General features: G+C 42.9%; 1 protein-coding gene across 1 annotated transcript; it reads right to left on the minus strand.

Moving 5' to 3' along the window:
• Nucleotides 1-6,955: 6,955 nt before the first annotated feature.
• On the minus strand, nt 6,956-14,186 carry npy8ar (neuropeptide Y receptor Y8a). The gene is made up of 4 exons (XM_034130781.1): nt 13,878-14,186; nt 11,497-11,738; nt 9,446-9,592; nt 6,956-7,955 (listed from the first exon to the last, which is right to left on the minus strand). Exons 1-4 carry the CDS (start codon nt 14,184-14,186, stop codon nt 7,505-7,507), a joined length of 1,149 nt encoding a protein of 382 aa, XP_033986672.1. The 3' UTR covers nt 6,956-7,504.
• Between the last annotated feature and the right edge of the window lie 9,890 nt (nt 14,187-24,076).

Raw genomic sequence — 24,076 nt, forward strand, 5'->3', positions numbered from 1 at the left:
CGGAGAGATTTCCTGCAGAGATGGAGGCATGGAGGGAATCTCAGGCTCCTGTAATTGAGGTTTAAAGGGATGAGGGGGCAGGGACCAGGACCCTGAGGGAAATCAGACAGGAACCAGAGAGAAGCAGCTGGGTCTGTGGGTGCTGTGTCTGATGTCTCTTTTATCTCACTGTGACTTAGAGAGCTTCATTATAGAGATCTGCGGGGAGGAGCTGTTGTTGTGCCGCATCTCCCTGTTCCCTTCAAGAACATTGCATTTTTTTTCAGAATTATTGCAGAAAATTAGCTATGAGGCAAATAAAAATGTTGATTATTGCACGTTGGAAGGCTGTAGAACAACTACAGCACGGTCACATGACTTCACGTCACCACCGCTAAGCTAAAGGTGGCTAATGTTGGGTTATAAAGGAAAGTTCAGCACGGTCACATGACTTCACCTCACCACCGCTAAGCTAAAGGTGGCTAATGTTGGGTTATAAAGGAAAGTTCAGCACGGTCACATGACTTCACGTCACCACCGCTAAGCTAAAGGTGGCTAATGCTGGGCTATAAAGGAACTACAGCACGGTCACATGACTTCACGTCACCACCGCTAAGCTAAAGGTGGCTAATGTTGGGTTATAAAGGAAAGTTCAGCACGGTCACATGACTTCACGTCACCACCGCTAAGCTAAAGGTGGCTAATGTTGGGCTATAAAGGAACTACAGCACGGTCACATGACTTCACGTCACCACCGCTAAGCTAAAGGTGGCTAATGTTGGGCTATAAAGGAACTACAGCACGGTCACATGACTTCACGTCACCACCGCTAAGCTAAAGGTGGCTAATGTTGGGCTATAAAGGAAATACAGCACGGTCACATGACTTCACGTCACCATCGCTAAGCTAAAGGTGGCTAATGTTGGGCTATAAAGGAACTACAGCACGGTCACATGACTTCACGTCACCACCGCTAAGCTAAAGGTGGCTAATGTTGGGCTATGAAGGAACTACAGCACGGTCACATGACTTCACGTCACCACCGCTAAGCTAAAGGTGGCTAATGTTGGGCTATAAAGGAACTACAGCAGGGTCACATGACTTCACGTAACCACCGCTAAGCTAAAGGTGGCTAATGTTGGGCTATAAAGGAACTACAGCACGGTCACATGACTTCACGTCACCACCGCTAAGCTAAAGGTGGCTAATGTTGAGCTGAACAGTTTTTTTGCACGATTTGAGAGCAGCCAGGCTGGAGGTGCACAGAAGGATCAGGAGCCCTGCCCTAATGTTTTAAACAGGGCAGATGTGTGCTAAGCTAAAGGTGGCTAATTTAGACACTTGTTAGCAACTGTCCTTCTAAAAGTAAACAAAGGAGTCCAATGGAAGCGTTTCAGGCAGGGATTTTAAAAGGTGCAGACCATTTACATGCACAAAACCCCAGTGAACACACTACAGCAAAGGGAACACCACAGAAAGAAGAATAGGGCCTCTTTAAGAAGCAGACGTTGGGCCAATTATGCAAAATTAGTAATGAAACAATTTATCACGATGAATGCCATTTTGTGCCAGATGTGGTTTCTAAATCACAAATTGAGGCTTGAACTGGATAACAAGTCTATTCATTACAGGCGAGGAAGCTACAGAACCCAACAGTTAGTTGTTTTTACACATTTTAATGCATTCAAGTGGCATATTATAACTGTAGCCTGCATATCAGCATGCACACATGTTGGAGCAGAGCAACAGCTAATTTAATCTGTTTGAAGAAACAGGAAGTCAGGCTGCAGCTGGAGGCTAGATTCAATTGTTTGTCACACACACACACACACACACACATACACACACACACACACACACACACACACACACACACACACACACACACACACACACACACACACACACACACACACACACACACACACACACACACACACACACACACCCTGAATGGTTTTGTAATGAGAAAGCCTTGGGGCTCGTTAGTGACTACGATCCCCTCGATGACGTAGCGCTAACGTGCTAATGGTCATTAGCTCCCTGAAGAGAGCTCAGCTGCTGTTGTGAACATCTGTCCTGACGGAGGAGAACTCACCTGTGAAGCTTTTCCTCCTGCCAACACCTGCTCAGTCTGCCTCTCCTTCATCAGGGTTATTAGACGTCTTTATTGAACAAGGACCGTCGTGGCTCCCTTCCTTATTGTCCATCAGGCAATAGAAGCCTTTAACGGACATTTCCAACTCGTTTTCTTCCCTTGATATTTGTTTTATTCACATTGGACGAGTTGCTTTGCCTCCGATGGTTTGGATGATGTTATGCAGGCAGTGGGTTTGCTCAAAATAAAATACCAAACTTTTGACACAGGTAACAAAGGAAACCGGCCGTTACAGTAGTCAAAACAAATCAAACACAAGAGGCAAAACTCAAATAAAATAATAGAAAACGGAGGTATTCTTTCTCGCTTTCTTTCTATGTGAAGGCTTATATAACTTGATCACTTAAAGGGTAGTTGAACGGTTAAAAACTGTGCCTCGACTGCGTCTTTCTGACAGGTTGCCCATCACTGTCACGTGGGAATTGTAGTCTTTTACACCGTGTTGACTACAGACGTCACGATTAGGTGGCCTTTCTTATAAAAACGAAATACTGGCTCGAACAAGGACCGTGCATAAAAATACATTCATCTGAAAGAGAAGAGATTAAAGCTGAACACTTGCTTCCATCTGCAGTCCGTGGAAAGAAACACAATCAACTATTAAAACAAAATACAGATCCATAAAATATCCAGTTCTTCAAATTCACACTGATTTCTATCGTCATCTACAGGAAGATAGCGGTGATAAATCACTCTGGTAAACACTGACATTATAGATTCTGCACCTCCTTCATAACCAATAAAAACCCCAAAAAGAATACCGCGATTCTTTTTTTCATTAATACAGATATCAAGTTACTGGTTTGTTGTTGCCTTTAAAATGTAATGTGTACTGTAGGTCCTTCTGGAACTTGTATTTGAATAGTTGACTTTGCTCTGCAGTTGTTTTGCATTTGTCTGTTTGGGGGGTCTAGTAGTGACACTAAAGGGGGGTTAAAATGTGTGGCCTTTAACCCGGAGGAAATGATTAGACGTGCCGAGGTGAGAAAGGAAAAACGGAAAATAACAGATTTCAGATTTCAGAAAGACGACACTTCAAGAAACCCTCAGAAATAGATATAGCTTGTATCCCTTTAAATAAGACCCCTATAGGGGGATTATAGTATAGTTGATAGTAGGGCTGCACGATATTGGAAAAAACTGACATTGCGATATTTCTTCCCCCTGCGATATATAATGCGATATGAAAAAATACAGGAATTGAAGAAAAGACAGTTTTTTTTGTCTGCAAACCATCGTTTCTTGAACTTTAATGCTATACAATTGGTATTTTTCTAGCTATATTTAATCGGAAGAAGGATTTTAGTCACGGACGTCTGGATCTTAAGTTATCAGAGCAACAAGCAGAGCTATCTCGGTTAGCAGCGCCGAACTGGAGAAACACATGAAACTACTTTATTCACTGTTTTTACCTTAAAGTGGACCTATCATGCTATATTGTAATAATATAGTGTAGGGCCATACCTATATAAGGCATATTTATACTTTTTTTTTTTCAAAATACCAAACAGATCATGCATTTTAGCCATGCCTCATTTTGCTCAATTTGACATTTTCTAGCTCTGTTTTAGCAAGGGCTGATTCTGTGAGAACAGCACCATCTACTGGCCTGGCATATGTACTACAGCGTCTCCAGCGCTTTCGAACGGCAATGGCCGTGGCTGTCTCCTCCTGATTGGTGGAGTTGGCCCAATAGCCGAAGCGCCACCGTCCTGACGTCAGGACAGTGTTCAAATCTGGATCAGTTTTTATCAGATCCGTTGCAGCCCCTTTTTTAGAGATTTGGGTATGGAGGAAAATAGAGAGGGTTGTGTTTTCTGACACTTGGTGAGTTCCCTGGAACACCGGGGACACATATTCATGTAGAAAAGACGTACAAAAGTGCATTTTGCATGATAGGTCCCCTTTAAATCACTTGGTCCGTTTGCTTTGGAGAGTTGATTGTGATTGGTGGTTTGCTGTCACTCACTCAAGGACCCCTGACATGAGAGCCGCGCCAGTTTTCCTTTTGTAGCAAGCAGCAAAAGAATTGTAACACGACGTGTTTGAGTTCATTTGCCAACTTAATATCGCACGTCCTGCAATGTGAGTATCGCGCATGCGCATATCGCGATTATCGCCACGACGCGATATATCGTAAAGCCCTAGTTGATAGTGATATATTTATATTTATCCTCTATAACCGAGAGAGAATCCTCAGACATGCTGACTTGGGGAAGGAAAACAGCTACGAAAAGGAAAGTAAAATGTGCTGAAATGGTCCAATAAAGTTGCAATGAAATAAAATCAAAGGCATTTTTGTGTGGAATATATTTGAAAATGGGTACCTTGATACTTCTGTTGACTGAAAAGTATTTAAAACATAACAGAGCCAGCTGGTGGGAGTTGTGAGAAATGTGAGTTATTACTGGAGTTCGGAGGTTTTTCACACGCTTGTTTTATTGACAATGAACCGACAATCTTTACAGAGAATTCAGCAGAAAAGTAGAAAATGGAGAAACTCCAAGATGTTCCCCCTGTTTATTAAAGTTAAATACAATCTGTGTTCTACTTCAGTACAGCCAAATGGAAAATGATGTGATGAAGGGTCATTTCGTTGCTGTTTATTGAATACAAATGTATAATGTGAATGGAGGATACGCCTTATTTAAAAGATGGAGCAATGGAAACGTTAGAATTGGAGACACAGTAAAAGAAGGGGAAGTTAAAGGTCACCTATTATTTAAAATCCACTTCTTTTAGTTCACAATCTGATACAAAACGTCCTCAGTTTGTAAAACATTCCTACAGTTTGATCTCATCCAGAGAAAAGTAAGGCTGAGTGGCATCGACAATATGAACACTGTTTCTAAATGCATTCATATGGTGTTTAATGAGAGCTTTCTATACTCAATGAGTTCTATAACAATGTTCAGAACCCCCATTTACTTCCATTGATAATCTCCACCACACTTTCTAAATACTATCACCATCATAATGACCATTTACAGTTTGAAGAATCACAGTTCAAACACATGTGATGGAGCGGATGACATTTTCTTTCCAGAGATGGCGTTATTTTTGCCCCAAAATCTTTATTATTCAACCCGAAAGTATGTGGTGAAGTACGTGTGTCTACAGTTAGCATCCCAACAGGGTTTCATTAGCAGACAATAACACATCCTTTTCTGTATATTACCTTATAATACAGTTTTATACCATATTCTTGTCACACTGTAATACCACAGCTAACTCAATCAAATGCAAAACAAGAACAAACTCAATTTATTTTCCTTATGTTTTCCTGGGATCTGTCTTTTAGCACAATATCAAGTACACATTTAGGACCTTCAACATGGTTTAGATCCGGGTTGGGAGGATTTCTTAAATGTATTCCTGTACGATTACTAACTATGTGTTACAGAACTTGGTCAGGAACCTAATCAGAGTACCATGTTTCATTAGGCGCTTTCACACCTGAGTACTTTTCCCGTTTAGTTCCGTTAGTGCCTGGAATTTTGCGTTCACACCAAAAAGAGAACTGAGTTCCGAGAACCTTTACCCCCATTGTTAGTGCCTGCTAGACCTCATTCTCACCAACGGTGTTTCAGGGCCGGTTCGGAGCTGGAGGGTGTTCCTGTTCACACCGCAGCCTCTTAGCTCCGGATCCGGTTTGTTTCAAGCACCAAAAAATTGTCTGGCTAGAGCAAAAGCACCGCATACATCACGCTTACGTCGAGGCGGGGGGGAATCGGAATCGTCGTTGAAGTTGATGATTACGATTGTGAAGTAGTTTTGAATGTAGCGTGTAACGACTGTAAAGTTGGCAGTAAAGTCGTCCCATTTCTTCCATTTCGTTTCGACAGAGCAAAACCAAAACGAGTAGCGCTTCAACACAATCGGCCATTGTTGTTGTTGACGGTGTGAGCTGTGAGGGGTTTCCGCGCGGTTTGGCTTTAGGAAGCAGGCACGCAAACGGTTACGTCATGACGCAAACGATGACGCAATGACGCAGCACCAGTCGGACTCTGGGCGGTGTGAAAAGAGCCGGAGCTAAACCGAAGAACCGGTTCTGAACCTGAAAAGCTCTAGCACGGAGCTAGAACCGGAGTTGCGTTGGTGTGAATGAGGTACTAGAGAGGTGGGACTATCCTGGGGAGAAAAAGTTCCAATTTCTTATTGGCTGGGCGAATTGCAAACCACGCCCCCGTAAAACTCTGAAAAGTTTTCTGAAGCCGCCATTTTATTTGCTGGCATTAGCATTATTAGCATTAGCATTCGCCCCACGCACCAACGGAGAGAAGAATAACTTATGGCAACACAAAATAAAACATGGGAGCGGTGGAGATGAGGAGGTGTCGGCGTTCTGGCGATTTACTCTGAAGGCTTCAGTAGAAGCTTCTGGGAGTCCCAGCAGCTTCTACTGAAGCCATTCCCCAACTCCGGGGACTTCCGGCCGGGGACTTCGGGTGGCAGTATACGCCGTGAAGTTGTTTGCGGCCTGCCAGTAAACCCAAAGCAGAAGAAGAAGAAGAAGTGACGTCAGCGGCTTCATTTGCGTAATCCTCCCTCAGGGAACTTATTCCGGTGTGAACGCGATCTGCTTTAGTTCCATGGGGGAACTAAGTGCTGGGCACTAAGTGCTGGGCACTAAGTGCTGGGCACTAAGTATGGCAAAGTGCTGGGCACTAAGTATGGCAAAGTACTTGGTGTGAAAGCGGCTAATGGTTACCAAAGGGGGCGGGGCTTAGCGATCATTCTGTTCTTTCAGCTTTTTTGGTTTTTTCTCTCCTTGTCCATCAACAGAATCCATTTAAACGATTATGTACCTGTATTTTCTAAGCAAAGCTACATCAGTCGAGTCCAACAGCCGGCCGGAGTGAATTACAATCTACCGGTAAAGTTATGCACAGTAAAGTTGAAGTGGTATTTCAGCTGTCAACATAACTGCTTTCTCAAGTGTTATCGCTGCTCATTATAAAAAGAAATACACGATTATGTACCTTTCTTACCTGTTGTAAGTAAAGTTATAACAGTCGACCACAATCCGACCAACAACCGGCCGGAGTTAGGTTTAAATCTGCCGGTAAAGTTATATTATATAAGTAGTATTATATAGTATTTCAGGTTTCAACCAAACTGCTCTCTCAGGTGTTATCGTTGCTATAGCAAGGGTTACCAAAAGGGGGGCGGGGCTTAGCGAACAGACCGTTCTTGCAGCTCTTTTGTCCCTCAACAGAGTCCATTTACACGATTATGTACCTGTCTTTTGTAAAGCTACATCAGTCGACCTCAATATGCCCAACAACCGGCTGGAGTGCAGTTTCAATCTGCCGGCAAAGTTATGAACAGTAACGTAGTATTTCAGGTGTCAGCCAAACTTCTTCCTCAGGTGTTAGCCGGTATTGTTTTGTCCCGTACAGCCGAACTGATCTCGAGTTTTGGCGACAGCACGCACACGGACCCCATCCTGTTCATGGACGTGTTTTTAGTCGTGCCCTCGCTGCCCACCGTGGAAAGAGGGAAACTCTCGTAGATCTCGGCCGGTCCGCCTCCACACCGGCAGCGCTGCAGCGTCGCCTTCAGCTCCCTCTGGAAGTTGCTGTTGAGGAAGCCGTACACCACGGGGTTGATGCAGGTGGAGGCCATGGCCGTGAGGTGGCAGGCGGAGAACACGGCGTTGTGCTGGCAGTCGGGGAGCGCCTGGTGGTGCCAGTCGAACAGAGTGTTGAAGACGGTGAGCGGCAGCCAGCACAGAGCGAAGGCCACCACGATGCAGAGCAGCATGACGTTGATCCTGTGAGCGCTCTGAGTCCTGCGGCTGTGATCCAACATGTCCCTGAAACACAGCAGGAGGTCTGGGGTCAAGCTTCTGAAATACCACGCTGAACCCCCGGCACAATGCATATCTATACATATATATTTGATGCATGCTTCTTAGGTAACATTGAGCTTTTCTGCTGTAACAAATGTACATTTCCGCTCTGCAGGAAGCCTGGTGTCAATCTTCTGAATCCAAACTGAACCCCCGGCTCAATGCTGGGGAATATAAATATAAATAGAGCGCCTAAAGGACTGGTGTTCGGGGAGCCCTGAGAAGCAAATGAGGGAAAAACTATTCTGTTGATCTATTTTCTAGTCTGATAAAAATAGTTTCCTCTCCTGTGTTTTATAACCCGGTTGGGCTGGATCTGATTTGTGTTTCCAGGAGGAGAAAGCTGCATGTAGGACAGCTTAACCAAATGTCTGCTACCACCCTGACTTTAGCTGATATCATATATAGGTTTTTCTTACTTTGTTTACATTCTCACATGTCTGAACTGTATTCAGATGCAGGGACCAAACTGCTGCCATGTTGGTTCTGCATGATCTTTTTGGGTCCAATTTGAGCTTCACTGTGTTTATGACTTTGTAATCTGTTGGTATGATAGCTTAGTCCTAATTAGAACATTGTGCACGGTTATTACATTACAAAATATGTACCTTAACAAACAAAGTGTTTGTCTCAATGCCTCTCAGTGCTTCTGTATCTTGATATAGTAAGACCAACATCCTGAGACTTTAGCTGATATAATAGGTTTCTCTTATTTTGTTTACAGTAGCATTTCTGAACTGTATTCAGATGCAGTTGGGCTGGATCAAACTTAAAGGTGGGGTAGGTAAGTTTGAGAAACCGGCTCGAGATACACTTGTTGTTATATTCCATGGAATGCTCTTAACATCCAGATAGCAATGAATATCTGAAGTGCTTTGACAAAAAATACATAAATAAATATCATCTGTGGAAGCTGTAGTACTGTAAAAAGTACGACCAATCATCTGAGCCGGCCCGGCTAAAATAACTGGATGGCCTACCTGCCTGTCAGCCTTCCATCTGTGCACAAACTTATCTCGTGCCCTCATTGGTCATGTGCGCGTTCGTGTGTGTTGGAGGAGGGGCTCTGTGAGGAAGTGGCAGATTTTCTCCGGTTGTGTATTTTCAAATTCTAGCGATCTCGAGCCGGTTTCTCAACGTATACCCCACCTTTAAACAGTCTGTAGAATCTGGATATAGTAAGACAAACATCCTGTGACACTGTTCTATTTCATTTGTACTACTTGCACTATTTTAACTATTCTCTCTGTTTTATTGTGTTGAACCGTTGGAGGAGCCTGTGACCTAAGATGTCATTGATATATCTCCACTGTAGCTAATGTGCAAATGACAATAAAAGCCTTGAATCTTGAATCACTGCTCAGTGAGATGAAGGTGGAATAAAGACCTTTATCTCATCAGGTGGCCTCAGGAGGAGAAAGATGCGTGTTGTTATTAAAGACAGCTGGACAGACCTGCGTCTCCTCAGGCGGAGGAAGATCCTCAGGTAGCAGAGCAGCACCAGCAGCAGAGGCAGGCCGTACTGGAAGATCAGCAGAGAGGTGGTGTAGAGGAGCCGGTGCTGGTCTGAGGGCCAGAGCTCCATGCAGATCACATGGTCCCTGAGGAGAGAGAGAGAGGGGGGGGGGGGGGGGGGGGGTTAGTGTGTGCAGATCACATGGTCCCTGAGGAGAGAGAGAGAGGGGGGGGGGGGGGGGTTAGTGTGTGCAGATCACATGGTCCCTGAGGAGAGAGAGAGGGGGTACTTATACTCCACTACAGTTCAGAGGTAAATGGTGTACTTTTCCTCCACTACATGTATTTAATCCCTTTAGTTACTTCACAGATGTGGATGACTGATGTGAAATCTAATCAAGTGTTAAATCAGACTTTAGTTCCACCTGGAGTAAATCCACAAGCTACCCTGCAGTATACAAAGTCATTCAAACTAGCTGCTCCTTTACCAGCTTTGAGAACACTTTCATGATCAATCATTATAAAACATATCATATATATTATTCTGAAATGGACCAATCTGCACAATGACTACTTTTACTGTCGCTACTTTAACTATATTTTGATGAGAATACTTTTCTACTTTTACTTGAGGAACATTTTGAATGAAGGACTTTTACTGTAACAGAGTATTCCTACACTCTGGTACTTCTACTTTTACTCAAGTACAAGATCTGAGTACTTCTACTTTTACTCAAGTACAAGATCTGAGTACTTCTACTTTTACTCAAGTACAAGATCTGAGTACTTCTACTTTTACTCAAGTACAAGATCTGAGTACTTCTACTTTTACTCAAGTACAAGACCTGAGTACTTCTACTTTTACTGAAGTACAAGATCTGAGTACTTCTACTTTTACTCAAGTACAAGATCTGAGTACTTCTACTTTTACTCAAGTACACGATCTGAGTACTTCTACTTTTACTCAAGTACAAGATCTGAGTACTTCTACTTTTACTCAAGTACAAGACCTGAGTACTTCTACTTTTACTGAAGTACAAGATCTGAGTACTTCTACTTTTACTCAAGTACAAGATCTGAGTACTTCTACTTTTACTCAAGTACACGATCTGAGTACTTCTACTTTTACTCAAGTACAAGATCTGAGTACTTCTACTTTTACTCAAGTACAAGATCTGAGTACTTCTACTTTTACCGAAGCACAGGATCTGAGTACTTTAGTAAATAGTACATAAGTAATAATGATGATATAGAGCTTAATGACCCCCTCTCTGCACACTACCCGTTAATTATATTGCATTTCAGTCAGTAAAGAAAAAAGTGAATATTGTGTACGCATTGAACCGGAGTCTGAAACGAGTTCATTAATGAAATCCTGACATTCCCACAAAAGGTCCTCACTTTGAGAAACAGTCCTTCACACATTCATCGTACCTAAAGGTCACACCCCCCTCTGTGGGGTCCATGAAGCTCTCAGAGACATTAGATCATGGGTCTGAAGCTGTGACTGATGATGAGTCCAGAAACCTTCAGTATTCAGTGACCCATGTTGTGAAAGATGTCCAATTAAAACCCTGTGGTGTTCCTCAGATCTCTCTCTGCTCAGCCAGTCAAACGCAGCGACTTCCCGTCCAATCAGGAGCAGCCAAGTGTGGAAACAGCGCTCTGATCAATGACTTTAGTCAAATATAAGAAACTATCTCGTTGTTCAAGGCCGACAACAGAAGCTTCTGAGGGATTACATTTCAACGCAGGCGGAAAAAACATGAAACGTGTAATTACCTCACACAAGTGTCCGTACAAGTACAACAAATACAATATATATATATTTAAATATACAGTGTTGCTGTTGATACTTGGGGAATTATAAATTGTTTTACCTCGTTTGTTATGAAGTGTAAGAGCAGTTTATTGCCTATCGTGCTCTGTATGTGATGACTACTTCCATTCTGGAGAGGATCACACATACATGGATCCTGAGGTTGAAGCTCAAGCCGGGGACCAGTGAGAGGTTTCTAACACTAAGATACACCTGAATCTGTGGGCTCACCTGAAGGGGTTAGCAGGCAGGCTGATGTTCTGGAAGGGGTCGTTGGTGAGGATGTTGAAGGAGAGGAAGGGGATGGAGATGACGCCGGCCAGCAGCCAGGTGAAGCCCACAGCCAGGTAGGAGTGTCCGGCTGCAGGGGACCAGCCGGTGGGATGGAGGATCAGCTGGTGGCGCTCCAGAGCGATCAGAACCAGCGAGAACACAGACACCGTCACCGAGACACACTGCACGAAGGGAGTCACCTGGGACAGAGAGGAGACAGAGACCGTCACCGAGACACACTGCACGAAGGGAGTCACCTGGGACAGAGAGTCAGGAGACAGGTGGACATGTTTCTCTGTGTTGAAACATGTTGAAAAGGTTACTGGATGAGAGGTAACAGAATACTGAACTGAGGGAAGATAGGGCTCTGGGAACATATATACGTTGTCTGATACTTATGACTTTTTCTCAGAATCTTTCTCATCTTAAAGCTCCCATGTCATGCTTTTCCGGTTCTTACCCGTCCCCTTGTGTTATGTAGGTTTTTCTGCATGTAAACGGTCTGCAGAGTCACAAACCCTCAAAGTACACCCTGTAGAGAGTAAAACTCTAACACAGAGAAGACCTGTCTATGCTGCCCCAGAACAACGTTGGACATTTCTCTTTTTCCATTTTTTTCTTCCTGAGTATAGTGACGTAACGGCTGGACCAATCCACGGACTTCCTCACACACACAAACACACACACACTCAATCTTTTCTCAGCTGCAGCTCCGCGGATTTCTCAGCCTGAGACGGCGAGACGCGGCGAGGCTCGGCCTGAGCACACACAGACTCACAGCCAGGCTGCGGGTGTGTGCGCGCTCGGGCTGGGTTTCGCTGTGTCTCGCTGTCTCGCAGACCCCAAGCAGCAACCAGGAAACGACACCAGTAAGCCAGCTCCATGATGCCATTTAAAAACACATTAAGGGCGGTCGTTCTGTGATTCTCCAGATTCTGCAGCACCCCCAGCACCCCTACTTCCCGCGGCTATGGCCAGCTCACACTGTCCGCTCCAGCAGCGCAACGTCCCGCCACCCAGACCCCACGCAGCATTCTCATCTGTTTGTCATTACTGGTGTCATTTTCTGGTTGTTAACAAACGCCATTGTAAAACATAATCACTGATGTTCCGCTGTAACGGTGGTGGACTCATCAGAACAGAGTGGGCGAGCTGACCAATCAGAGCACAGTGGGCTCACAGAGAGGGGGGGGGGGCAGGAGCTCCAACAAGTCGTGTAGGACAGAGAGTGAATACACATACTATACAGAGATGCTGTATGAGAAACCAATGTGAGTTTGGAACATTGAACAATGTGAATCTATTCTAGTAGACCTCAACTACACACACTAGTGTGTGTGTGTCTGTGTGTCTGTGTGTGTGTGTGTGTGTTGTGTGTGTGGGTGTGTCTGTGTGTGTGTGTGTGTGTGTGTGTGTCTGTGTGTCTGTGTGTGTGTGTGTGTGTAGTGTGTGTGTCGTGGTGGTGTGTATGTGTGGTGTGTGTGCTGTGTGTGTATGTGTGTGTGTGTGTGTGTGTGTGTGTGTGTCTGTGTGTGTGTATGTGTGTGTGTCTGTGTGTGTGTGTGTGTGTGTGTGTCTGTGTGTGTGTGTGTGTCGTCTTGTGTGCTGTGTGTGTGTGTGTGTGTGTGTATGTGTGTGTGTGTGTGTCTCTGTGTGTGTCTGTGGTGTGTGTGTGTGTGTGTGTGTGTGTGTGTGTGTCTGTGTGTGTGTATGTGTGTGTCTGTGTGTGTGTGTGGTGTCTGTGTGTGTCTGTGTGTGTGTGTGTGTGTGTGTGTGTCTCTGTGTGTGTGTGTGTGGTGTGTGTGTGTGTGTGTGTGGTCTGTGTGTGTGTGTGTGTGTGTGTGTGTGGTGTGTGTGTGTGTGTGTGTGTGTGGTGTGTGTGTGTGTGTGTGTGTGTGTGTGTGTGTGTGGTCTCTGTGTGTGGTCTGTGTGTGTGTGTGGTGTGTGTGTGTGTGTGCTGGTGGGTCTGTGTGTGTGTGTGTGTGTGTGTGTTGTGTGTCTGGTGTGTGGTGTGTGTGTGTGTGTGTGTCTGTGTGTGTGGTGTGTGTGTGTGTGTGTGTGTGTCTGTGTGTGTGTGTGTGTGTGTGTGTGTGTGTGTCTGTGTGTGTGTCTGTGTGTGTGTCACATGAGGGGAATCATTAATTGTAGGGTGAAGACTTGGTTATGGTTAAGGTTAGGATAAGTCTCCAGGAAATGCATGTAAGTCAATGTGTGTGTGTGTGTGTGCGTGTGTGTGTGTGTGTGTGTGTGTGTGTGTGTGTGCGTGTGTGTGTGTGTGTGTGTGTGTGTGTGTGTGTGTGTGTGTGTGTGTGTGTGTGTGTGTGTGTGTGTGTGCTGACCTTACACAGCGCCTCCCCCAGCACCCAGCGGTCCATCAGTGTGTAGATGACGGTGACGGGCAGACACACCACACACATCAGGATGTCGGAGCACGACAGGTTGGCGATCAGGATGTTGGTGACGTTGCGTAACTCCTGTTGCCGGGCGATGATGAACACCAGTCCAGCGTTGCCCAGCAACCCTATCGCTATGACAACGCTGTACGCCACGATCAGGAAAGTGGCTCCGCCAACAGAGGGCGGGCACTGCGACGTTTCCGACCAATCAGAGGCCTCCCAGACGCCGAGGAGGCTGCTGTCGTTGGACATGGCGAGTACTCAGATCTTGTACTTCAGTAAAAGTAGAAGTATTCAGATCTTGTACTTGAGTAAAAGTAGAAGTACTCAGATCTTGTACTTGAGTAAAAGTAGAAGTACTCAGATCTTGTTCTTGAGTAAAAGTAGAAGTACTCAGATCTTGTACTTGAGTAAAAGTAGAAGTACTCAGATCTTGTTCTTAAGTAAAAGTAGAAGTACTCAGATCTTGTAGTTGAGTAAAAGTAGAAGTACTCAGATCTTGTACTTGAGTAAAAGTAGAAGTACTCAGATCTTGTTCTTGAGTAAAAGTAGAAGTACTCAGGTCTTGTACTTGAGTAAAAGTAGAAGTACCAGAGTGTAGGAATACTCTGTTTCAGTAAAAGTCCTGCATTCAAAATGTTCCTCAAGTGAAAGTAGAAAAGTATTCTCATCAAAATATAGTGAAAGTAGCGACAGTAAAAGTAGTCATTGTGCAGATTGGTCCATTTCAGAATAATATATATGATATGTTTTATAATGATTGACCTTAAAATTGTACTTAAGTAAAGTACTTGGGTAAATGTACTTAGTTACTTTAAACCTCTGGAAAAGACAAAGGTTCAGAGGCTGCTATTGATCGATCCTGAAAAATGAAAGTGTGCTCAGAGAGGAGGGGACAGGAGATTTAATGGAGTTTCATAATAAAACGGATTCAGAAATAGACGCTGCCCTCTTTTTCCATCCCGGTGTCGGAGTCCCTGAAAAACACAGAACAAACATGGAGGATGATGAGAGGAAGAGGAAACTGAATATTTACATCGACTATTCTGTGTTAAACATACTTTTTCACAGATGTGGGAAGTAGTGGAGTACAAATACTTCGTTGCTGTACTCAAGTACATGTTTCTGCTGGTATCAGTACTTTACTCCACTACTTATTTTTCTGACCACTTTCTACTTCTTACATGTTGAACACAAATACCTGTACTTTCTACTTCTTACATGTTGAACACAAATACCTGTACTTTCTACTTCTTACATGTTGAACCCAAATACCTGTACTTTCTACTTCTTACATGTTGAACCCAAATACCTGTACTTTCTACTTCTTACATGTTGAACACAAATACCTGTACTTTCTACTTCTTACATGTTGAACCCAAATACCTGTACTTTCTACTTCTTCCATGTTGAACTCAAATACCTGTACTTTCTACTTCTCACATGTTGAACCCAAATACCTGTACTTTCTACTTCTTACATGTTGAACCCAAATACCTTTACTTTCTACTTCTTACATGTTGAACCCAAATACCTGTACTTTCTACTTCTTACATGTTGAACCCAAATACCTGTACTTTCTACTTCTTCCATGTTGAACTCAAATACCTGTACTTTCTACTTCTCACATGTTGAACCCAAATACCTGTACTTTCTACTTCTTACATGTTGAACCCAAATACCTGTACTTTCTACTTCTCACATGTTGAACCCAAATACCTGTACTTTCTACTTCTTACATGTTGAACCCAAATACCTGTACTTTCTACTTCTCACATGTTGAACCCAAATACCTGTACTTTCTACTTCTTACATGTTGAACCCAAATACCTGTACTTTCTACTTCTTACATGTTGAACCCAAATACCTGTACTTTCTACTTCTCACATTTCCCAAACAGGCTGGTTCCTTTAGTTTGAATGTGTGTTTGGTGGCGTGATCATTATTATTTAGAGTCATTGCGTGCCTATTGATTTGAACACGATCCGTGTATCCATCATTTCCTGGTCTTCTCTAAAGAAGAGGGACCAATGAAAACGTTGTCATGTTGCCGTTGTTCAGCATGGAAACATTCATTAGCTAACAATGACATTATTGTTCTATTAATATAAAGGGAGGTCAGGTACTCTTTAAAACAGCTGCTAGTTATGGGTACTTTTTACTGAAGGACATTTCAGAGCCCTCTTTACTTCTACTTGAGTAAAGGATGTGTGTACTTTTGACATCTCTGCATTTTCCCAGCATCATTATAGGAATAAAACACCAGGAAAAATGACCGTTTGTATATCAGTTCATCAGCCTTTAGTTCGCTGAGAAATATCTGTTTTTCTCGCTCTGTTTCCAAAGTGAACAAATCCATCAAAAAGTGGAAAAAGTATTGGATAAAGAAGTAAATAAGGCCTGTTTTTAAAAACTATAACAACTACTTTTTCAGAATAACCTAAATCTCATTTATTCAGTCGTTTTGCACACATGACTTTCCAGGAGATGAACTGAAGTATCATAAACGTTTAGATTATTTACTGCAATAATCCAAAATCACATGGAGGAATCCCATTGGACCAGGGAGATGCTGCCTTCAGGGACCAACACAGAAATAGGACATCCTGCACAACGATAATGTGAACATAATAAAATGTAAACTCTCATGGATTCTTCTTGTTTCTCCCCCACTTTGATTAAGATGCAGCTCATTAACGAAAACCTTTCCATGGACATCGTCATCAATCTATTGCTCTCATTAGCATCGAACACACACACACACACACACGCACACGCACACGCACGCACGCACGCACGCACACACACACACACCCACACACAAGCACACACACACATGCACACGTGCACGCGCACGCGCACACACACACACGCACACACACACACACAGTAAGTGCTGTACTACACAGGGATGTCGTTACACACCAGTATGCACAATAACCATAGCAACGTCATGTTGTGGGTATTGAGATGTAACTGTTCAGTATTTAATTGAACTCTCGCTGATACTGTATCTATTATATGCAGTATTGATGCTTTAAATGGAGAAATATTAAACTATTTCTGTTGTTTTTCTTGTTTATTTTCGCATGTTGCAGGAGCATAGGTAATGTGCATATAACAATTTAAGGCCTTTACATCTTGAATCTTTTTTTGTATAAGATCATTTCGTCTAAATAAACCGTTGTCTTTCACCTCTCAGCTGTGTGTTGCTGACTCTTATGTAAAGGGACAACATGCACAAGTTAAACATGTATGACATTTGTGCTTTAATGGCTTTGAGACATTCTGCTGTTTTATTATGCACTGTAATGTACACTATCTGCCCTATCTCTATATATCTGCCAGCCTTTCTCCCATTGGACGGTTGTCACGTCCAGCTGCCCTTTCTTTTGATTTAGTCATGAACCCGAAACCTTGCATGCCATCAAAATGTATTTTGTTTCACCCTGAAGCCACTGAACTTCATCAGGAGAGGACTCTTTAAAGTAGAGACACTACATACTGATATACACCTGAACATCAGCAGGAGAGGACTCTTTAAAGTAGAGACACTACATACTGATATACACCTGAACATCATCAGGAGAGGACTCTTTAAAGTAGAGACACTACATACTGATATACACCTGAACATCAGCAGGAGAGGACTCTTTAAAGTAGAGACACTACATACTGATATACACCTGAACATCAGCAGGAGAGGACTCTTTAAAGTAGAGACACTACATACTGATATACACCTGAACATCAGCAGGAGAGGACTCTTTAAAGTAGAGACACTACATACTGATATACACCTGAACATCAGCAGGAGAGAACTCTTTAAAGTAGAGACACTACATACTGATATACACCTGAACATCAGCAGGAGAGGACTCTTTAAAGTAGAGACTCTACATACTGATATACACCTGAACATCAGCAGGAGAGGACTCTTTAAAGTAGAGACACTACATACTGATATACACCTGAACATCAGCAGGAGAGGACTCTTTAAAGTAGAGACACTACATACTGATATACACCTGAACATCAGCAGGAGAGGACTCTTTAAAGTAGAGACACTACATACTGATATGCACCTGAACATCAGCAGGAGAGGACTCTTTAAAGTAGAGACACTACATACTGATATACACCTGAACATCAGCAGGAGAGGACTCTTTAAAGTAGAGACACTACATACTGATATACACCTGAACATCAGCAGGAGAGGACTCTTTAAAGTAGAGACTCTACATACTGATATACACCTGAACATCAGCAGGAGAGGACTCTTTAAAGTAGAGACACTACATACTGATATACACCTGAACATCAGCAGGAGAGGACTCTTTAAAGTAGAGACACTACATACTGATATACACCTGAACATCAGCAGGAGAGGACTATTTAAAGTAGAGACACTACATACTGATATACACCTGAACATCAGCAGGAGAGGACTCTTTAAAGTAGAGACTCTACATACTGATATACACCTGAACATCATCAGGAGAGGACTCTTTAAAGTAGAGACACTACATACTGATATGCACCTGAACATCAGCAGGAGAGGACTCTTTAAAGTAGAGACACTACATACTGATATACACCTGAACATCAGCAGGAGAGGACTCTTTAAAGTAGAGACACTACATACTGATATACACCTGAACATCAGCAGGAGAGGACTCTTTAAAGTAGAGACTCTACACACTGATATACACCTGAACATCAGCAGGAGAGGACTCTTTAAAGTAGAGACACTACATACTGATATACACCTGAACATCAGCAGGAGAGGACTCTTTAAAGTAGAGACACTACATACTGATATACACCTGAACATCAGCAGGAGAGGACTCTTTAAAGTAGAGACACTACATACTGATATACACCTGAACATCAGCAGGAGAGGACTCTTTAAAGTAGAGACACTACATACTGATATACACCTGAACATCAGCAGGAGAGGACTCTTTAAAGTAGAGACACTACATACTGATATACACCTGAACATCAGCAGGAGAGGACTCTTTAAAGTAGAGACACCACATACTGATATACACCTGAACATCATCAGGAGAGGACTCTTTAAAGTAGAGACACTACATACTGATATACACCTGAACATCAGCAGGAGAGGACTCTTTAAAGTAGAGACACTACATACTGATATACACCTGAACATCAGCAGGAGAGGACTCTTTAAAGTAGAGACTCTACATACTGATATACACCTGAACATCAGCAGGAGAGGACTCTTTAAAGTAGAGACACTACATACTGATATACACCTGAACATCAGCAGGAGAGAACTCTTTAAAGTAGAGACACTACATACTGATATACACCTGAACATCAGCAGGAGAGGACTCTTTAAAGTAGAGACACTACATACTGATATACACCTGAACATCAGCAGGAGAGGACTCTTTAAAGTAGAGACTCTACATACTGATATACACCTGAACATCAGCAGGAGAGGACTCTTTAAAGTAGAGACACTACATACTGATATACACCTGAACATCATCAGGAGAGGACTCTTTAAAGTAGAGACACTACATACTGATATGCACCTGAACATCAGCAGGAGAGGACTATTTAAAGTAGAGACACTACATACTGATATACACCTGAACATCAGCAGGAGAGGACTCTTTAAAGTAGAGACACTACATACTGATATACACCTGAACATCAGCAGGAGAGGACTCTTTAAAGTAGAGACACTACATACTGATATACACCTGAACATCAGCAGGAGAGGACTCTTTAAAGTAGAGACTCTACATACTGATATACACCTGAACATCAGCAGGAGAGGACTCTTTAAAGTAGAGACACTACATACTGATATACACCTGAACATCAGCAGGAGAGGACTCTTTAAAGTAGAGACACTACATACTGATATACACCTGAACATCAGCAGGAGAGGACTCTTTAAAGTAGAGACACTACATACTGATATACACCTGAACATCATCAGGAGAGGACTCTTTAAAGTAGAGACACTACATACTGATATGCACCTGAACATCAGCAGGAGAGGACTATTTAAAGTAGAGACACTACATACTGATATACACCTGAACATCAGCAGGAGAGGACTCTTTAAAGTAGAGACACTACATACTGATATACACCTGAACATCAGCAGGAGAGGACTCTTTAAAGTAGAGACTCTACATACTGATATACACCTGAACATCAGCAGGAGAGGACTCTTTAAAGTAGAGACACTACATACTGATATACACCTGAACATCAGCAGGAGAGGACTCTTTAAAGTAGAGACACTACATACTGATATACACCTGAACATCAGCAGGAGAGGACTCTTTAAAGTAGAGACACTACATACTGATATACACCTGAACATCAGCAGGAGAGAACTCTTTAAAGTAGAGACACTACATACTGAGTGGAAAGGGCCCCTTTAACACAACTGAAGGACATTTCGAGGTCACTTTGTTGAGCTACAAAGAAGGAAATGCATCTTATTTGCAGGCAGAACTCTATATAATATAACATACATTAAGAAACTGTACTTCAGTCCGTTGCATTATATTTCTTGAATTTTCAGGATTTAATTGAGTTGTGACCTGATATTTTCTGGAGGAAGGCCAGAAGACTCAGGGCTGTGACACTTCACCCTGATGATGATGATGATGATGATGATGTCGCCCTTTGGTATTTTATAGTTGTTTTTTCGTTCTCTATCCCGCAGCATCACATAACCGGACCTGACACGGCTATATTTGAGTTAATCTGTAACGATTAGTCTGTAACTCCATTAATACACACACAGGAAACAGACAAAAAGGATTATACAAATAAGACATAAAGAAAGTGAAAGGGTTAACTGAGCTGCATTCAAACAGCGATGCTCCTTTTGCTCATTGCACATATTTAAATAATGGAATATGGAGATATTTGGTGCACAATTGCTCCACTCTCTATGCAAATGAACCTCATTGCAAAAACAGTCCATGACTTCATTACTGAAGATAGGAAATGTATCTCAGGTAATGAGTCTGTTGGATATATGTATGCTTTCTCTCGAGGCGTTTGTGTAGGTGTAAGAGCGTGAAACACTTTGTATGTTTAGCATGTGTACACGAAGACGCCGTTGTTGTCTGTTGAGTGTGAGAGTGCCGCCTGCAGATATATAAATATGCTAAATATGTTGGGAGTATGGATCTGGAACAGTCAGACAGTAGAGTCCCTTTTTGATTATGGTTTACCTCGTGGTAAAACCAACCCAGTGTCACGGCCAGACGTGTAACGGGCACGTTGGTCCACGCTGGGAGACGCGGTTTCACGCCTCAGAGCGTCACAGTGACACGGTATTGTATAATTAACGAGTTGTGAAATTAGGGTTAGGGTTAACAAAGAAGACAACATTTGCCAAAAAAGATCGATTAACTTATCAATACGACACCAAAGGAATCTAATGTTGTCTTTTTTAATTAGGCCACTTCTGCTTGTGATCTGAAAGTAGCCTAGGGTTGGGCAAAAATCCAATTTGTGTCACCAAAAAGACAAAAGACAATTAGATTGTAATGTGAATTTAGCTTGGAGTTTTATTTTTATTTGCGTAAGCTGATATATAACTGAGCCCAACTCTGGTTTGTTCAAACGACGCATTAATAAACGAGTTGTGAAGTTAGGGTTAGGGTTAACAAAAATCTCAAAGTCATCTGAAAGTAGCTTGGGGTTGGACAATATGACACAAATTGCAAAGGAATATAGATTTATTTGCCCAAACTACTCTGAAAACATCTGATTTGTGTCAAAACTAAAATTGGATATGTCATTAACTCAACATTTTCCATTTGGTGATCGTCCAAATATCACTGTGCCCAACTCTGGTTTGTTCAAAATAAACCCTTAATTAAATATATGTCAGATTAAGGTTAGGGTTAGGCGACGGCTCGACACACTGCACACAAAAAGTCTTAGGGTTTGAAAATGTCCACAAAAAGACAGAAAAACTCTCATCTGTTCATCAGAAAGCCAACATGTTGTGGGTTTTGAAATAAACCCTTAATGAAATATATGTCAGATTAGGGTTAGGGTTAGGGTTAGGGTAGGGTTAAGGTTAGGGTAGGGTTAGGGTTAGGGTTTGGGTTAGGGTTAGGATAGGGTTAGGGTAGGGTTAGGGTAGGGTTAAGGTTAGGGTTAGGGTAGGGTTAAGGTTAGGGTTAGGGTTAGGGTTTGGGTTAGGGTTAGGATAGGGTTAGGGTAGGGTTAGGGTAGGGTTAGGGTTAGGGTAGGGTTAAGGTTAGGGTTAGGGTTAGGGTTTTGGGTTAGGGTTAGGATAGGGTTAGGGTAGGGTTAGGGTAGGGTTAAGGTTAGGGTTAGGGTAGGGTTAAGGTTAGGGTTAGGGTTAAGGTTAGGGTAGGGTTAAGGTTAGGGTTAGGGTTAGGGTAGGGTTAAGGTTAGGGTTAGGGTTAGGATAGGGTTAGGGTAGGGGTTAGGGTAAGGTTAGGGTTAGGGTAGGGTTAAGGTTAGGGTTAAGGTTAGGGTTAGGGTTAGGGTAGGGTAGGGTTAAGGTTAGGGTAGGGTTAGGGTTAGGGTAGGGTTAAGGTTAGGGTAGGGTTAAGGTTAGGGTTAGGGTTAGGGTTAGGGGTAGGGTTAAGGTTAGGGTAGGGTTAAGGTTAGGGTTAGGGTAGGGTAGGGTTAAGGTTAGGGTTAGGGTTAAGGTTAGGGTTAGGGTAGGGTTAAGGTAGGGTTAAGGTTAGGGTAGGGTAGGGTTAAGGTTAGGGTTAGGGTTAGGGTAGGGTTAAGGTTAGGGTTAGGGTAGGGTTAAGGTTAGGGTTAGGGTAGGGTTAAGGTTAGGGTTAGGGTAGGGTTAAGGTTAGGGTAGGGTTAAGGTTAGGGTTAGGGTAGGGTAGGGTTAAGGTTTGGGTTAGGGTTAGGGTTAAGGTTAGGGTTAGGGTTAGGGTAGGGTAGGGTTAAGGTTAGGGTTAGGGTTAGGGTTAGGGTTAAGGTTAGGGTAGGGTTAAGGTTAGGGTAGGGTTAAGGTTAGGGTTAGGGTAGGGTTAAGGTTAGGGTAGGGTTAAGGTTAGGGTAGGGTAGGGTTAAGGTTAGGGTTAGGGTAGGGTTAAGGTTAGGGTTAGGGTTAGGGTTAGGGTAGGGTTAAGGTTAGGGTTAGGGTAGGGTTAAGGTTAGGGTTAGGGTAGGGTTAAGGTTAGGGTTAGGGTAGGGTTAAGGTTAGGGTTAGGGTAGGGTTAAGGTTAGGGTAGGGTTAAGGTTAGGGTTAGGGTAGGGTAGGGTTAAGGTTAGGGTTAGGGTAGGGTTAAGGTTAGGGTTAGGGTAGGGTAGGGTTAAGGTTAGGGTAGGGTTAAGGTAGGGTTAAGGTTAGGGTTAGGGTTAGGCGATGGCTCTACAAACTGTTTCACTGTCCGCCATTTCCCCTGTCACTCTTCAGAAGAAGGACAATTAGCAAAAGATAAATGTATTTGTCCACAAAAGTCTCATTTGTGTCAATTTTGTAGATTCTGGCCACATTGCCCAACTCGTGCACAACAAACCCTTTATTACCGAGATGTGGAATGAGGGTTAGGGTTCGGCTCAGAAACCCAACAGATGAAGGAAATATCCGTTCTCTGACTTTGACGAAAACGTCTGCGAGCGTTTCCTCGGCTCGAGGCGGGAGAACTTCACACGACGAGCGAGGAAACAGAAGAGGACGAATTCAAGGACGAAACGAGACGAAAACAGGAAGTCTCTGTTTTGTGGGTCGACTGTCACATCAATGCAGACCATAGTAACCACTGATATATAACAGCCTGTACATATAAAGCTTTACAGGCTTGGAAGCATCTTGTTTTGATTATACAAGGTGTTTCTTTCATTGGGAAAACATCATCAGAAAACTGGCTTATTTTCTTACTCAACATCTCCTGATGTATAGAGTATTTCACAAAACTTCCCAAGTAAGATCTGATTTATCTAAATATCCCATCTTTTCCTCATCTATTGCCAGATTTTTGGGAACCTTTGTGCAAACCCCGTGTTTTTAACGCTTTATTTTTATTTAAATGTATTTACAATCTGTAAAACAGTACCAGCTTCCTCTTTAAAGGTAGGGTAGGTAAGAATGGAGAAAGCAGCTCGAGTGCGCTAGACTTTGAAAATACACA

The sequence above is a fragment of the Trematomus bernacchii genome, unplaced genomic scaffold, assembly GCF_902827165.1.
Source record: "Trematomus bernacchii unplaced genomic scaffold, fTreBer1.1, whole genome shotgun sequence".
NCBI lineage: Eukaryota > Metazoa > Chordata > Actinopteri > Perciformes > Nototheniidae > Trematomus > Trematomus bernacchii.